Source organism: Pseudorca crassidens, chromosome 2 (assembly GCF_039906515.1).
Source record: "Pseudorca crassidens isolate mPseCra1 chromosome 2, mPseCra1.hap1, whole genome shotgun sequence".
Lineage (NCBI taxonomy): Eukaryota > Metazoa > Chordata > Mammalia > Artiodactyla > Delphinidae > Pseudorca > Pseudorca crassidens.
In genome coordinates, this window is record NC_090297.1 from 31,252,418 (window position 1) to 31,268,707 (window position 16,290).

Below are 16,290 nucleotides of genomic sequence, written 5' to 3' on the forward strand. Positions count from 1 at the left end.
GGAGGCTGGGTTTTGGTAACTCCGGACAAGTGTCCAGGTGGGGCCAAAGGTGGGCGGGGCTCCAGGGGGGGGTCTACTGAGCCTGGAGCGCTAGAACTCATTCTAGAGACTGGGGTCTCCTGACACCGGGAGTGGGCGGACCTGTCTCAACTAGGACCTCCGGAGCTCTGGCAGCGTGTGTGTGCTGGCTTGTCGACCCCCATCTTGAAAAAGGGCGCACTAACGAGGGCAACCCTTGGATTTCCAATGGCTAGAGGACTGCTTAGAATCGTCTGTTTGGGCTCCAGCTCTTATATTTGGAGTCTCCTTGTTTTGTGGCCAACTTGATGTGGGCCTCCGGAGGGTGAGCAGTAATGTGCTAGTAATAGCTAGCACTTTTGAGCGCTTACTGTGTGCCTGGCAGTGCATTAAACACATATGTTTCTTATTTTAATTCTCACACCGTCCCTGTAAGGTAGGTACTGTTAGTAAACTGTCAAGTATAGATAACCAGTGAGTAGTAGAGCCAAGACTCCGATCCTGGCACTGAATCACGATGCTATCTATAAACTGGTGAAAGAAAGCGACCAGTCTTTTTAGGATTTTATTTACCTAGATAGCAACATTATGATTATATTCAAGACAGATCAGGTTGCAGTCTATAAAGGAACTGCGTTAAGTCCCAGGGGCAAACAAAGTATAATCAGTGTCCAGAAGTAAAAGATGAATAACCAAAAGAGGGAATTACATAGATTAAGAACAATCTCTGAAGGCTGTGCTCCCTTCAAGGAAAAACCTGGTTCCATTTAGCTTCAATTCTGACATGTGATTTTCCCAAAATTAGTGTTATTCTGAAGGGAGCCTGTAGAAAAGTAGTCCTGATTTGGTAACTCTATGTCTTTGAACTTGAAACTAGTCCTTCCCAATTCAGAATTAGAGCCATTTTCCCTTTTTTAAATGGGTTTGCAGTTGTCTGTCTAAACAGCTGGTCTGTAGAGCTGCCCTATCTGTTTTTTCTGTGCTCAACCATCGTTAAGCTACTTCTTTGATAATGTAATACACAGAATGTCTAAAAGCCAACAGCTGTTCAGATCTGAAGGTCTGTGGGAGCCCGCCTACCAATGAGGTTGTTTGTCAGCGACACTAAATGATTTGGAGGACAAGCAGTAGGGTTACTGCAGGTTTTGACCAACTCGGATTCAAAGGACAACCCTCCCAAAGAATCAGGAGTGTCTGGAATGTCAAGTGGATGGAAGTCTCCCTGTGAAGGAGGAAGCGTTCTGATTGTGCTCTCTCTGAGCTGGCCCTTGAGGTTACCTTTAGGAGGTGATGCCTGCTTTTCATTTTCTGCAGAGGGACCCCAAGTAGCACGAAGCCATTTCGGTTTCCAGGTGTAGTTAGCTGGCAGAGAGAAAGCTATTTGGGGTGACTGCCCCGTGTGGTTGTTCAGATCTATAGCATCACCTGGAAGAGAACAGTGACCTTTAGAGTAGTGGTTCCTTTTGCTGTCTTTGCCATCAATTTCTCTTTTTCCCCTCAGCTGGTTACCATTAACTTCTTTTCCAGATATTTTATGAGTGTCTCCTTTATTACTTGAGTTGATGTTTTGAAGATGACCACAGGTAGTACTAAGCATACACATCTCAGAAAGTAGCGTTTCCTGTTCATCCAAAATACCTTTGTCATCATTTCCACTGTGATTATCTGGATCTGTCTGAAATGCAGGTGGATTTAAACCAGGGTACGCTGCTGTGTGTGTTTGCTTTTCCACTAACAGACTGTAATCAGGTGCAGAAGAGAATCGTTTCAGTGAATTTGCAGATGTGTTTTGATATCTGGCAAGGTTTTGTTTTGACTTGTTGGTACAAAATTCATTATGTTCATCCTTCAATTTATATTGTCCCCAAAGCCCTCTTTTAATCTTTTTAAAACCTAGATGGAATATTTCTAGAACATTTAAGAAAAGTGAAACAGTAGCTATGGATTGCATAAATAACAGGAATATCGTCTTTTCTGTGGGTCTTGAGACAAAACAATCAATTATATTTGGACACGGGTGGCCGTGGCATTTAAATAGAGGCGCTAAGTGAAATCCATATAAAAGATACTGTCCAATCATGAACCCAACTTCAACCACAGAGCGAGTGAGAATGTGTATCACATAAGTGCAAAGCAAGGTTCCTCTGAGTGGAGCTTTATTTAGTTTCCTTTGCTCAAGCTGACGCAGTTCTTGCTCCAATCTCTTCCGATCCCCAGGCATTTCAAGCTCTACCTCCTCCAGTTCACCCCTCAGTTGAGCTTTCTTCATCTGCCTCTCCTTCTCCAGAACTCTCAGTTGGTACAAAGCATGGCCCATGTAGACCAGGGATGGTGAAGACACAAATATCACCTGCAAAACCCAGTATCTAATGAGGGAGATAGGAAAGGCCTGATCATAGCATACATTTCTGCAGCCGGGTTGTTCTGTATTACAGATGAAGCCAGACTGCTCATCATTCCAGACATCTTCAGCAGCTACACCCAGAACAAGCATTCGAAATATGAACAGGACGGTGAGCCACATCTTTCCAATCATGGTGGAGTGGATGTGAACTTCCTCCAGAATGCCTCCGAGGAAATTCCAGTCCCCCATGTTTATTTAGTCAGCCATCTTAGCTCTGAACCCCATCAAATAGGAGGCAGATAAATTCTTCCATTCTGAGGGGTGTGCTATTTCTTAAGGCAAACCTATGGCCAAAATATGAACAAAGCATCACTCTTTCAGCATGCTGGTCGCTCTACTTTTTTCCCTAGAAAGTTGTAATAATTTGTTACCAAGAATATGTTTAAGATGTCAGGAATATAAAATAATTTATGTTTAGACCTTACAATGCAATGGGGAAAAAAAAGATACCTGGAGGAGGGGTGTATATATTCCCTCCTATGAAGAATAGAATTATAGGAATTCCTGTAAGAAAAGAGTCTTCTTACTCAGCTGAAGTTTGTTGTTTTATTTTTTTTAACTGAGAACTTTTGGAGAGGTTCCTAAAACTACTGACTTGATCTTACAAACCTATTAAGATTATTTTATATAAAAACTATAACCAAAGTCAATGATTTTAAAATCTCATTTATGCACAAAGGAAAAGGCATGTTTCATTTCATAATCCAGTAAGATACAGCATTTAAAGAAACCAAAAGAAACAAATCTGGCTCTCACTATAAGAATGTAGAGTAGTTTTTTAATCCACATTTAAATGTCTAAATTCTAGTTTCTTTCTGGCAGTTTTTGAGCATTTTCAGAAATCATTTCAGTAATATATTTATGAATATTTATGGAATTATTACTAACTTTGCTGTGAAAATTTTCCAAAAATTCTCAACTATTTTGTACTACCAGGATGTTATTAGATATTGCTTGAAATAAATGGATCATTGGTATGGTGGTAGTATTATAGAAATTTTCATTATAACAGTATTTGACCTTTTTAAGACATGTAGCTTGCTTTGTGGAGGGAGCAGTGGGGCGAGTTATAATACAGATGCTTGGATTATGAGCCAGTAGGTTCCATATTAGAGTTGATACCCTAGGATATCTAAGAGAAAGTATATCCCAAAGGAAAGAAAAAAAGAGTGAATGTTTTCATTCACTTTCATTTAACATATAAATGTATGTCCTATATCCCTTATAGAAAGGGAAATGATACACAATCAAACAACATACTGGGATATTATAGCTACAAGATATGTGCATCACAAAAATCCTATGAAGTAGGTATGTTGTTCCCCCATTTTACAGATCAGGAAACTGAGGCACACCTTAAATTACCCAAGATTACACAGCTAGAACTGGTATTCAAACTCAATCACTGTGGCTCTAAAGTCAGCTCTTAACTGTTTTACTAAACTGTTATTTTTCCTCTCTAAGCACACTTGAAATTTTCATGAAAGAGATATTAAGAAATCATCTGTTTTCTCTTACAAGTTTAATTATTTATATTAGGTATGTCAAATAGTGAAAGTTTTGACTTTTTAAATAACAGGTTCTAGAGTCTTTAGTTCCTTTTTGAAAGCTTTATATAGTTCAGAAGACTTGCAGAAGCATCAAACTTCTAAAATTGAGTTGTATTCCTGAGATAGAGAAAATTTCTATTTGACTTTATTATGTTAATAGTACTATACTCTTTGACCCAACAATCCAAAGCATTTTAAAGTGTAAGCAAAGATATTATTCTTGTTGTTTATAATAATCATAACTTGAAAATATCCAAAATAATTATCAATACAAGAAAGACTGTATTGTTCATATAAATAATAGTACATCCACAGTGTGGTACTATGCAACCAATAGAAGTAATAAATATATACTAACATAAAAAGACATTGATATATCGTTTCAGTAACATTCACATTATAAAATATAGAATAATATGGCCCCATTATTGTAAATTTATTTATATGTAGAGATGTGTCCAATAAAGCCTAGGATATTCATCAAAATATTAACTATGATTATCTCTGGGTAGTGTGATTACAACTGACTTAATTTTTTTATAATTATATATATTTTAATTTTTTCTTTTACCATGAGCACTTTACTGTTAAAATCACCAAAGGAAATTAAAGGTTTTTTTTTTCCTTAAAGGACAAGTGCATGGTATTTCCTGAAAGAAGAAGTACTATTATTTAGCTTCAAATCTTAGGTCCTAAAGCTTTCATAGCAAATGACACAAATACTAATATACACATATACAGTACTATAGAGTTCAAAAGAAAACAAAAAAATTTCAAATGACTCTTAATTAGCTAAGACAGAGAGATTAACACAGACCTTTCTCAGTTTAGGTAAATCTGAAGCAGATCATGCTTAAAAGTTATACCACAGCCATCTTCAGCTTAATCTCTGAATGTGTCCCTTTGCAGATGTAGAGCAGATTCAGTTTGGTTCAGTGCAGTGAGTGAGTCAGGCAGCAGCTAAAATCCATCTCCCTGTCTTCATTCCTGCTTCTAAAATAACGCTACCCAATGGAACTTTTTTTTTTTTAATCCGGTGGAACTTTTTGCAGCAATGTTGGAATAGACTCTATCTGCACTGTCCAATAAGATGGCCACTAGAAACACATAGCTATTGAGCACTTGCAACGTGGCTTGTGTAACAGAGGCACTGAGTTTTAAATTTTATTTAATTTTAATTAAATGTAAATAGCTACATGTGCTTAGTGGCTACCTTATTGGGCAGCACACATAAAGAATATTCCCAACATTTCTAATACTACAGCACAGTTTAGGAGACTAAAATTATGAGCCCTAAATTAAGCTGAATAAATGGCTCCTCTATAATTCAGAGATGTCACATTTAAAACACCAGATGTTTGTGTGCTTTTTTAATGGTAACTTTGCCCCCCCGGGGAACCCAGAAAGACATCACAGTTTTTGGTAATGTGAACGATGTTTCTAGTACCAAAATAATCTAACTAGATAATAACTTCTTAGTCATCAGTCTTAATAATCAATGGGTCATGTCCGATTTCATAGTTAGATGAATCCTGTTTCTCTGTCTAGTTTTCTATTATTAACAATTACATTGCACTTTAGGTCATTAACGATCTCTCTTCAGAGCTAGTGACCTAGTGGGTTGGCAATGGCAGATAAATATTTCTTCCCTGGGCTTCTTTGCCAACTATAGCTAATTTTCAAATTAAATGCAACCCTTTCATCAGGAAAATATATATATATATTCATATTTGTATATTATGTATTATATAAATTATATATTATGTGTAATATATAAATTGTTAGTAAACTTAAAAACCACTAAGCTTCATTAGTAGTCAGAGAAATACAAATTGAAATAAAGTATTATTTTTAACTATCAAAATGTAAATTTTTTCAAGTTTTATAATACCTGCTTTTGGCAAAAGTATGAGGAAGCTGTTACTCTCATATGCTATCAGTAAGAATATAAATGTATACAGCTGATTAAAAGGTAATTCAGGGGCTTCCCTGGTGGCGCAGTGGTTAAGAATCCGCCTACCAATGCAGAGGACACGGTTCAAGCCCTGGTCTGGGAAGATCCCACATGCCGCAGAGCAACTAAGCTCGTGCACCACAACTACTGAGCCTGCGCTCTAGAGCCCGTGAGCCACAACTACTGAGCCCGCGTGCCACAACTACTGAAGCCTGCATGCCTAGAGCCCGTGCTCCGCAACAGGAGACGCCACCGCAATGAGAAGCCAGCACACCGCAACGAAGAGTAGCCCCCGCTCGCCACAACTAGAGAAAGCCCCAGCAACAAAGACTCAACTGAGCCAAAAATTAATTAATTAATTTTTAAAAAGGTAATTTAGAGGGCTTCCCTGGTGGCGCAGTGGTTGACAGTCCGCCTGCCGATGCAGGGGACGCGGGTTCGTGCCCCAGTCTGGGAGGATCCCACATGCCGTGGAGCGGCTGGGCCTGTGAGCCATGGCCGTTGGGCCTGCGCGTCCGGAGCCTGTGCTCCGCGATGGGAGAGGCCACAACAGGGAGAGGCCCACATACCGCAAAAAAAAAAAGGTAATTTAGGGAATTCCCTGGTGGTCCAGTGGTTAGGACTTGGAGCTTTCACTGCCATGGCCCGCGTTCAATCCTTGGTCAGGGAACTAAGATCCCACAAGCCACGTGGCACGGCCAAAAAAAAAAAAAGTTAGTTTAAATCTATCAGAATTAACATAGCATTTCTGCTTCTGGATGCTTGAAATATCCATTCATTCATTCATTCATTCATTCTCAAAGACACACTGCACGTACTAGGATGTTCACATAGCACTGTTGGTAATAGTACAAAATCAGCAACAACTTAAGTGTTCAATAGAGGAATGGTTAAATAAACTATTACATCTTTATCATTAGCAATTCAGAGAATAAAGATCTCTAGGAACTAACAGAAAGATCCCTAAGTCATATTATAAAACAAGCTACAGAACAATACATGTAGTGTGATCTCATTTATCTTGTTAAAAACCTTCATTTCAGGGCTTCCCTGGTGGCGCAGTGGTTGAGAGCCCGCCTGCCGATGCAGGGGACACCGGTTCGTGCCCCGGTCCGGGAAGATCCCACATGCCGCGGAGCGGCTGGGCCTGTGAGCCATGGCTGCTGAGCCTGCGCGTCCGGAGCCTGTGCTCCGCAACGGGAGAGGCCACAGCAGTGAAAGGCCCGTGTACCGCAAAAAAAAACAAAAACAAAAAAAAAACAAAAAACACTTCATTTCATATGTACATTTAAATAGCTAAAACAGCGAGATTAACCCAAACCTTTCTTAGTTTAGGTAAATCTGAGAAGCAAATCATGCTTTGAGAAGTTATACCAAAGTCATCTTCAACTTGTTCTCTGAATTTATCCCTTGGGGGGCATAGAGCAGATTCAGTGCAGTTCAATGCAATGAGTGAGTCAGCCATCAACTGAAAGCCATTTCCCTTTCTGCTCATCCTGAGTCGAAAAAGGTCTAGGAGAATATACACCCAACTGTTGACAATGGTCATCACAAGGGAAAAGAGCAGGTTTGGGGTGGAAAGGTAAAAGAGTTTCTAAGTTCTTTGTTTAACCAAGAACATAACTGTATTCTCATACTCAAATTTTAAAGAATTCTGAAAAAATCCCAGATCAGCTTTTCTCAAAATGCTAAAATACTACTTTTCTCACTATAATTAAGCATGTATCCTCCTTTCAGAATACAGCAACATGTTTAGATGGGTTTTAAATAAAACATGCTTATGATAAAAGAAGAAAAAATTGTATTTCCTGCGTTCAGGAGACCTAAAACTACTATTTTGGAAAAAGAATGGCCAGCAATCTGGGTTCCATACAAGAAAAGGACACAGGCATCCCAGCTTTCAGATATGACATTTTACCTTTTGTAGATACCCACTCATAGAAGAACCACTAGCCACGTAAAGGATGAGAATCTTATCATAGATGAGACGCCAAAAAAAGTCCAGGTACATAGTGTGCACGAGAAAGATAGTTCCAGGTTCCTAGTCCAGGTACATGGTGTGCACGAGAAAGGTAGTTCCAGGTTCCTTGGGATCCTAGACTCACTATTCAAATCTTTTTGTTTTGTTTTGTTTGGCTGCGTTGGGTCTTTGTTGCTGCACATGGGCTTTCTCTAGTTGCAGCGAGTGACACTACTCATTGCAGTGGCTTCTCGTTGCGGAGCACGGGCTCTAGGCAAGTGGGCTTCAGTAGTTGCAGCACGCGGGCTCAGTAGTTGTGGCACACGGGCTTAGTTGCCCACACTATTTGAATCTTAAACTAGCAATCCAGAGAACTCTTCTATAAGGTATTTCTACCATTCTTGGTACACCCTCAGAAAGGTTTCTTCCCATACTCCCATGATACCATTTTTTTTAATAAATTTATTTATTTATTTATTTGGCTGTGTTGGGTCTTTGTTGCTGTGCACGGGCTTTCTCTAGTTGCGGGGAGCGGGGGCTACTCTTCATTGCGGTGCGCGGGCTTCTCATTGCGGTGGCTTCTTTTGTTGCAGAGCACGGGCTCTAGGCGTGCAGGCTTCAGTAGTTGTGGTGCGTGGACTCAGTAGTTGTGGCTCGCAGGCTCTAGAGAGCAGGCTCAGTAGTTGTGGCGCACGGGCTTAGTTGCTCTGCAGCATGTGGGATCTTCCTGGACCAGGGCTCGAACCCATGTCCCCTGCATTGGCAGGCAGGTTCTTAACCACTGCGCCACCAGGGAAACCCCGCCATGATACAATAAACTTTTGGTATTTGGGGAACACAGCACTGATAGACCAGGAGGGCAGGAGAATATGGGCTGTCAAGTCATTACCAACCTTTAAATCCTGCCCCCTCTTAGACAAGTTACTTGATTTTTTGTAAGAGTTCCCATATCCTCCTCTCTAAGACACAGAGTAATAGCTGCCTTTCTGGGTTGTTAAAAAGATGAGCAATAATGCATATAAAGCACCCCAAACAGTGACTTATCTACTCGAACGGTGATGGAAAGTGATAATCAATAGTCTGACAGATGTGAAAAGTTTTTATTTTCAGCATAGAACATTATTTGTGGATTCCATCAAGCAATCTCTGTAGTATACCCTCCTGGGAGAGTAAGTCTCTTTTAGAGAATACGTACCCTCATGCAGCACGCCTGGGAAAGAGCCAATCTTTGGTTCTCACTTCCCTTCCCTTTTCTTTCTTCCTCTTCCCCCTTATGCACAGGCGAGCCCCTTCCTTAAACCCTGACCCCTTTTGTAAGCAGTCTTTGAAACTGGCGACTTCAAGGGTGTTTTGTCCTCTTTATAAAATTGTTAGCATTTGCTGGGACTTCTCTTTCTTCATAGAGAGTTCTCCAGTTTTTTCCCAGATGGCTCTTTTTATTAATTGGTTTGTGTTAGGGGTAGGTCAGTTCGCTGGGGACAGGAAAATGTTGAAAAACACAGCAAATAAGACGCAAGCTAAATAAGCTGCAATTGCTATCCAAAACCTTGGATCTTTCAGCAGTGCCTTATCAAAGCAGCTGAACACGGTATAACCAATGGACATCCCAGCAAATCCACCTGCAATGTGAGCTGCAAAAGACACCTTGAGAAAAAAGGGGAAAAAATGGGAATAAGTGAAGAAAATGTTAATTGCATATTTCAGCTGTTTAAGAAACAAATACATCCCAGTCAAAGAGTCTTAAAAGTCTGAACAGCAAGGTGGTGAGACAAAGGAGACAAAAAAACTCCATGTGCACAGAGAGGAGATATTCCAAATCATGCAAAGCTAAAAAAATATCAGTTCACTGGCTCTGAGTACACAAGATGGTTCTGTATAAGGCCAACCAAGAGAGTAAGAGTTGAGGTGCCACGAGGGATCTCTATAGGAGCATAATCTGATCCCACATAAATGGCATGTCTAAATTAAAAAATACACACAGATAGTCAAACAGAAACTACCAAATTCAAAGACCAATTTCAATAAAACTGGAAATCTTTGTCAGTTTTCTTTTTATTGTAAATTCATCTGGACCCAAATTATTGCTGCTTTCCAATCTGCATTTTATTCTCTGTGAAGTCCCTTCACTCCTGTTTTTTGGAATAGCTACCAGTATAGCAGGTGCAGAGAACTAGAGCCAGTTGTCAGGGCTATGAGAGAGAGAAGTGAAAAGGACAATCTAAAAGGCTGATTTCCTCAGGAATTTTCTTAACTTCCAAGTGTAAAACTGACTGTCCTATATCTCAGAATTGTTGCCCCTATTTGGTGACCCTTTTTAGCTATTGATATGATAGGTAATTTAAAAAATAATAAACTGAACTCACCGGGGACCCATTTGCAGGGACAAAGAACCTTCTGTAGAGAGCAAATCCCATGTCCGACACAACTAGAAGGGAAAACAGCCCAGTGAAGCCCCACGATCTCCAAAATAGTGCACCAGTTATTTTTGGTTCCCCTCTAGCAACGGTAGCAACGTTTATTGAGACTTACTCTGTGCTAGGTACTGTTCTAAGAGTTTTACATGTACTAACCTGAATTATTAATCCTCACAACAACCCCATGAAATAGGTACTATCATTATCCCATTTTGTAGATGTATTGATCCAAGAAGTATTTATTGATTATCTCCCATGTGCCAGGCACTACTCTAGATGGTGGAGATACTGCCGTGAACAGATCAGACTGCCTCATGGAACTGAAAGTCTAGTTGGGGAAAGCAAATGAATAAGTAAAACATACAGTATTGTCAAATGGTGCTTAGTGCTATGGAGAACACACAAAGAGAAGAAGGAGAATTGGGAATGCTGGGAGTAGGGTGTGATTTTTTTTTTTTTTTTTCTTGCGGTACGCGGGCCTCTCACTGTTGTGGCCTCTCCCATTGCGGAGCACAGGCTCCAGACGTGCAGGCTCAGTGGCCATGGCTCATGGGCCTAGCCGCTCCATGGCATGTGGGATCTTCCCGGACCGGGGCACGAACCCGTGTCCCCTGCATGGGCAGGCGGACTCTCAACCACTGTGCCACCAGGGAAGCCCTAGGGTATGATTTTTAACTGGAGAGTCAGGGAGGATCTCAAGGAGAATATGGCATTTGATAGAGATAAGGGAGCAAGCCATGCTGACCTTTGAAGTAAGAGTCCTCTAGGCAGAGGGAAGTGCAAAGTCCCTAAGGCAGGACCATCCGCCTGGTGTGTTTGAGGAATACCAAAGCAGTTGATCTGGTCGTATAGGTGGTTTTCAAAGGATGGTTCCCTGCCCCACTGGGATCCCAGCATCACTGGGAACTTACTAGAAATGAAAATTCTCAGGCCCACCCCAGACTTACTGAACCAGAAACTCTAAAGGTAGGGCTCGGCAGTCTGTGTTTTTTAACAAGACCTTCGGGTGATTCTGGACTAAAGTTAGGGATAAAGTAGTAGGTGATGAGATCAAACAGAAGCAGATGTAGATCGTGTAGGGCCCTTATGACCACTGTAAGGACTTTGACTTTTACGCTTTGAAGCTTTTGAGCACAGGAGTGACATGTCCGACTTATGTTTTTAAAAGATGATTCTGGCTGCTGTGTAGGAAACATACTCTAAGGAAGCAAAGACAGGAGCAAGCAGACAAGCTACTTACTACGACTGCAGCAACCCAAGTGAGGAATGACGGTGGCGCTTTATACATAAAGAAACCAAAACACAGAGGTTAAGGACTTGCCCAAGGCTGCCCATCTCAGAGGCAGTAGTGGGATTTGGGAGGCTTCACTCTCACCCACCACACTAATCGCCTCTGATTGCCATCAGGAGAACAGAAGATGGGCCCAAAAAGGAAATGAGTCCACATTTTCTAATGGAACACTGAGAGCCAGAACTTAGACATTCCTCAAATAAGTCAGACCTCTGATGCTAAAAGAGCTTCCAGGTTTCTCGGCTTAGAAGAACTCTGCCCTACATGTGCACTTGGAAACATCTCCTACAGCTGTCACATTCCACATCCATCCCCCAATTCCCTGTGCTCTACTTAGTGAATGTCCTAGGAGACAGAAAGACCTAGTCCTTGCCTTTGGGAAAACAGCATCAGGACCATGTGTTCTGGCTAGTTTCCCTTTCAATACAGTATTGACACTGAAGTCACTGGATAGAAATTGAGGTCGAGGAGAAGTACTCAATGTTAATTTAATTGTAAATGACTGTCACACAAAATGCTGGATAAATGTGGCTATATTGTTTTTTCGATCATTTGCAATTCCTGATCCAGGGTAAATAACAGAGATAGGACTAGGAAAGTATAAGAAAACCACGGCTGGAAAACAGGGTTGACTTACTGGAAACAGTTTGGTCCAGTTTTCCACAGTAGGAGACCTCCTTTCAAAAACTCTTTGTAACCCTTAGCATGTCAGTTTCTCCGTTCAATTTCTCTCTTGTTTTGGCCACTTCTGACTTACACCTGCCTGGCCCTTTCTGCTTCCCAGGGGAGTTTACTTCTAAGCTGCTGCAGTCTCTAAACTGAGACCTGTCTTCCCACCTGAAAAGAAGCCCTCATTCCAATAAACCAAATCACTGTCTTCAATAAAATTTGACACTCATTTTAAGGGAGCTGCCTTTATACGGATTTTTTTGAAGGATGAAAATGTGAGATTTCCTGAACTTTTTCCGGGGAAGGTCAGTTGCTTTGTTAGAAAACAGATCCAACAAATAATGCTTAATGAAGGAAGGTCCTAGGGCCAATTGTCCTTCACAATTAGGAATAATATTTACCATTAAAAAAAAAACAAAAAACCATACATTTTCCCAAGGAAACATGTTTTAAATTAAAATGTACTTGTATTTCATTAATCCAGAGTTTGTTCTAACTTCTCTCATTTACAATAGTAGGTAAACCAGGCCAAAGAACTTTTAGAAATGGCCTGTGGGGAAGGTTGATGTTAGTGTGTCCTACCTATGTTTGTAGGATATAATAAAAGCACATCATTCAGTGATTGTATGACTTACCTCAAGAATGACAAAATGTTTAAAGCAACTATACCCCAATTAAAAAAAGAAAAGAAAGAATGACAGAATGTTACATAAACTATATTTGGAGATAACCCTGTACATGAGGAAAGGGCTTTTACTCCAACATTAAAGGGTATTAGAGTATTAAAACCTTTTCCTCACTGAGGGTTTGAGGCTTATTTTACAAAAGTCATTCATAATTACCTGAAAGAAACAGATTGACTGATGACCCAGATAACTTGTGTAAGAATATTTTTCTGTCTAAGGACTTGTCCCTTGGTTCTGGTTGTGACTCAGACGGCTCTGCCTGCACAGCAACTCTCCTAACTCCTAGACATCCGTCCTCCTTTCTGTGCTGACTAGTTTCCCTCACTTTTTGGATTTCTTATGGAGAAAAACAGTATATATGGTATGGTATAAACTAGAAACAAGTCACTTCTTTTCTCTCGGGATGAAATATTGTTTTTACAGTTAAACTGTTCATGAACGTAATTTAGTCTCTTTTTTGACCTCTTGATACCAATTTGCAGAATCATTTTTTCCTACTATGTGGACAGCCAAAAGCTTAGCCTGTATCAAGTGTCACTTCTGTCTTGGCCTTCAAGTCTGAGCCAACAGTCTGGCCCCAGGGTCAGCCTTCTCCCTGCACCCTCCACGCAGATACAGCTTCAGCAGGTGCAGATCCAGAAATACAAGTTACCAGCTCTGCCTTCACTCTTGTTTGCTTCTACTCTGTATGGCCTGCCACCCATCCAAAATCCTGACTTTCAGACACGCCGAAAATTCCACCTCTTCTCCAGACTGAACGTACTTCCTAAATTCTTTCAGCATGTAATTCTAGACTATCATTCCTGGAGATTTCCAAAGCCACATCAGTCATGCTCCTACTTCCCTGACCCCTCTCTTCCTTCACCTCTGCTCTCATTTTCAATCCTCAGCCACCACTCCATGCTTATATCCTAGATCAGTTTTTTTTTTAATCTGAAATTGAGGAAGAAAATGGATTATATGAATGGTTTTCAAGCTTTGCCTTTCTGACAAAATCATACGCAGAATCTAATGTATGAACAAGAAAAATCCAGTATATAAAACATAAATGACAGCAGAAAGTAACATAACATTTTAAATCAACTATACTCCAATAAAAAATTTTTTTAAATAAAAAAATTTTAAAAATCCAGGGGCTTCCCTGGAGCCGCAGTGGTTAAGAATCTCCCTGCCAATGCAGGGACACGGGTTCGAGCCCTGGTCCGGGAAGATCCCACACGCCGCAGAGCAACTAAGCCTATGCGCCACAACTACTGAAGCCCGCGTGCCTAGAGCTCGTGCTCCACAACAAGAGAAGCCACCTCAATGAGAAGCCCGCACACTGCAACAAAGAGTAGCCCTCGCCGCAACTAGAGAAAAACCTGCGTGCAGCAACGAAGACCCAACGCAGCCAAAGATAAATAAATTAAATAAATATTTTTAAATATATATATATTTTTTAAAAAATCCATAAACGATGGTATTGTGGTTGAAGTGGACGGAGTGCCTCGAGCCCTACTCTCTTGACTCCCCCGCACTCCAGAAAGAAACAGAGCCACCTCTAAGAACCACCCACCAGGGTCTGTGAAAACTCCATTCACAGCTGTCTGCTTAGGGCTATGAAGACAAACCATTCTTTCTGACTCTAGGCTGATGGTCATCCTACTTGTTAGTGTTTGGGAAATGTGAGAAGGTCTTCTGAAGGTTGAACCCATAAAATTGAAGGTGTGAAGTGTTCGCAAAACACACTTACTTATAAGGACGATGATGAGTAGTCTGATAATTCCAAAGGCAGGAATCATTTCTCGAAAATTCTTACAAAGAAATAAATAATAATATAAGCTATCTATTGGCAAACAAAACTTCAACTGTCCTCCCCCTTCATCTGCTTTATCATTTAAAATAAAGTGTGAGTGTCAAATATTTGCAAAACAAAGCATCGGTGTAACAGCCCAGTTTTCAAATGTATTTGGGAAGCACAATGCTGGTGCACTTTGGAGTGAAAATGAAACATGATATTAAATTCCTTGATATAAAGTAGACACAATTTTATTAGCAGGAAATAATCTAAATATAAGTAATAACAAATCAACACTTATTATGTCATAGATAGTTAATGCATGTTGTCAAACTAAATCTGATGAAATATTTCCAAGTTTTTTGGTTAATATTCATTTGATACATCTTTACCCTCTTTCTAAGTAGGAGTTAGCAAAGACAACTAAAATTTGAGTATTACCTTTATTTTTTTAGATAATTTCAAAAAATTTTAAATGTCAGTCGGTCCAAAAACAACCCAGTTGGATTTTAGCTTTGAAAAATCTCACACCACCAGCTTGCAGTACCCTCGTGTGTTACTAGAGGACAGAGCAGACTCAGAAAGATACTCCCACTTCAGCCCGAGTTACCTCTCCCTTCCCTTTCAAGTTAACTCTCTTCCCAGAGATGCTGAAATAGCTGTGTTTATTCTAAATCAATTATTTTCAAATTGTTGTGACCATGACCTACAGTAACAAATAATTTACATAACACACATAAATAAATAGTACTTATCCTTATTGCACGTGATGTGTACTGAAATTTTTGTTTGTAAAGGGATTTTCACAATCCCTTCAGCTGCGTTCACAACCACTAATGGGTTGCAATCCAAAATTTGAAAAACATTTTTCTAAATGACTTCTATTTTTTGAACAGTTTTTTAATTGATTCATATTTCTTCCTCCTAGAGTATCTTTAAAGCACACCTATGTGGTTAAAGGGTTAATTTAGTCAGGATTTTAGCCTGTTTTAAAAAGTGGTTGGCATCTCACATACTATATCATGGGCGTGTAAAATGGTATGCAACTTTGGAGGCATTTATCAATGAAAATGTAAAGCCTTCACCCAGTAAATCCACTTCTAGGAATTTACCTGCAAAAAGAATCACACAAATGCAAAAAGATAGGTGTGAAAGAACATTCCTTACAGCATTATTTTGAAATGTGAAAAGCTGTAATCACCCGAGATTTCTTTTCAATTAAGGATTAAATGTCGGGATACAGCTATATAGAGCGTGATGTGGAGCGCCTGAAAAGACTGAGCTGGATTTCTGTGTATTGCCATGAGTAGATAGGATACTTTATGTTAAGATGCAGAACAATATAAGGGTAGTTCCATTTTTGTAGCATTACTATTGGTAGAATTTTGAATACACATAGAAAATGTCTGAAAGGATGTATATCAAACTGTTAACAGATACTAAATTGGGAACTTTGACTTCCTATTTTTCAATTTTGAATTTTATTTAATATTCATTATTTTTGAGATCGGGAGAAAAAAATAAAGATAAAATATGAAAGGAAAACTCTGTGGCCAAATGGAAGATG

General features: G+C 40.0%; 2 protein-coding genes and 1 long non-coding RNA gene across 10 annotated transcripts in view; 1 reads left to right on the forward strand and 2 right to left on the reverse strand.

The window, feature by feature from the left end:
- The window catches only part of LOC137218539 (uncharacterized), a 69,213-nt gene that overhangs the window by 10,685 nt on the left and 42,238 nt on the right, over window positions 1-16,290 (forward strand). The window lies entirely within an intron of this gene.
- GJA9 (gap junction protein alpha 9) lies at window positions 582-2,701 on the reverse strand. The gene has a single exon (XM_067725568.1). It carries the CDS (start codon window positions 2,609-2,611, stop codon window positions 1,067-1,069), a length of 1,545 nt encoding a protein of 514 aa, XP_067581669.1. The 5' UTR covers window positions 2,612-2,701; the 3' UTR covers window positions 582-1,066.
- RHBDL2 (rhomboid like 2) overlaps window positions 8,968-16,290 on the reverse strand; it is a 56,674-nt gene continuing 49,351 nt past the window's right edge. For 2 of the 6 annotated variants that reach the window (XM_067725571.1, XM_067725570.1), the window contains 3 exons: window positions 14,679-14,739; window positions 10,250-10,311; window positions 8,968-9,530 (listed from right to left, as the gene is read on the reverse strand). In XM_067725571.1, the coding sequence (XP_067581672.1) occupies window positions 9,351-9,530; window positions 10,250-10,311; window positions 14,679-14,739 (303 nt within the window). In that variant the 3' untranslated portion in view covers window positions 8,968-9,350. The remainder of the gene's footprint in view (window positions 9,531-10,249; window positions 10,312-14,678; window positions 14,740-16,290) is intronic. The other 4 variants (XM_067725574.1, XM_067725573.1, XM_067725575.1 and 1 more) reach the window with 3 other exon arrangements.

What these genes read in the sequence shown, in the direction of transcription:
- GJA9 (XM_067725568.1), bottom strand. Translation starts at nt 2,611, where the DNA reads ATGGGGGACTGGAATTTCCTCGGAGGCATTCTGGAGGAAGTTCACATC.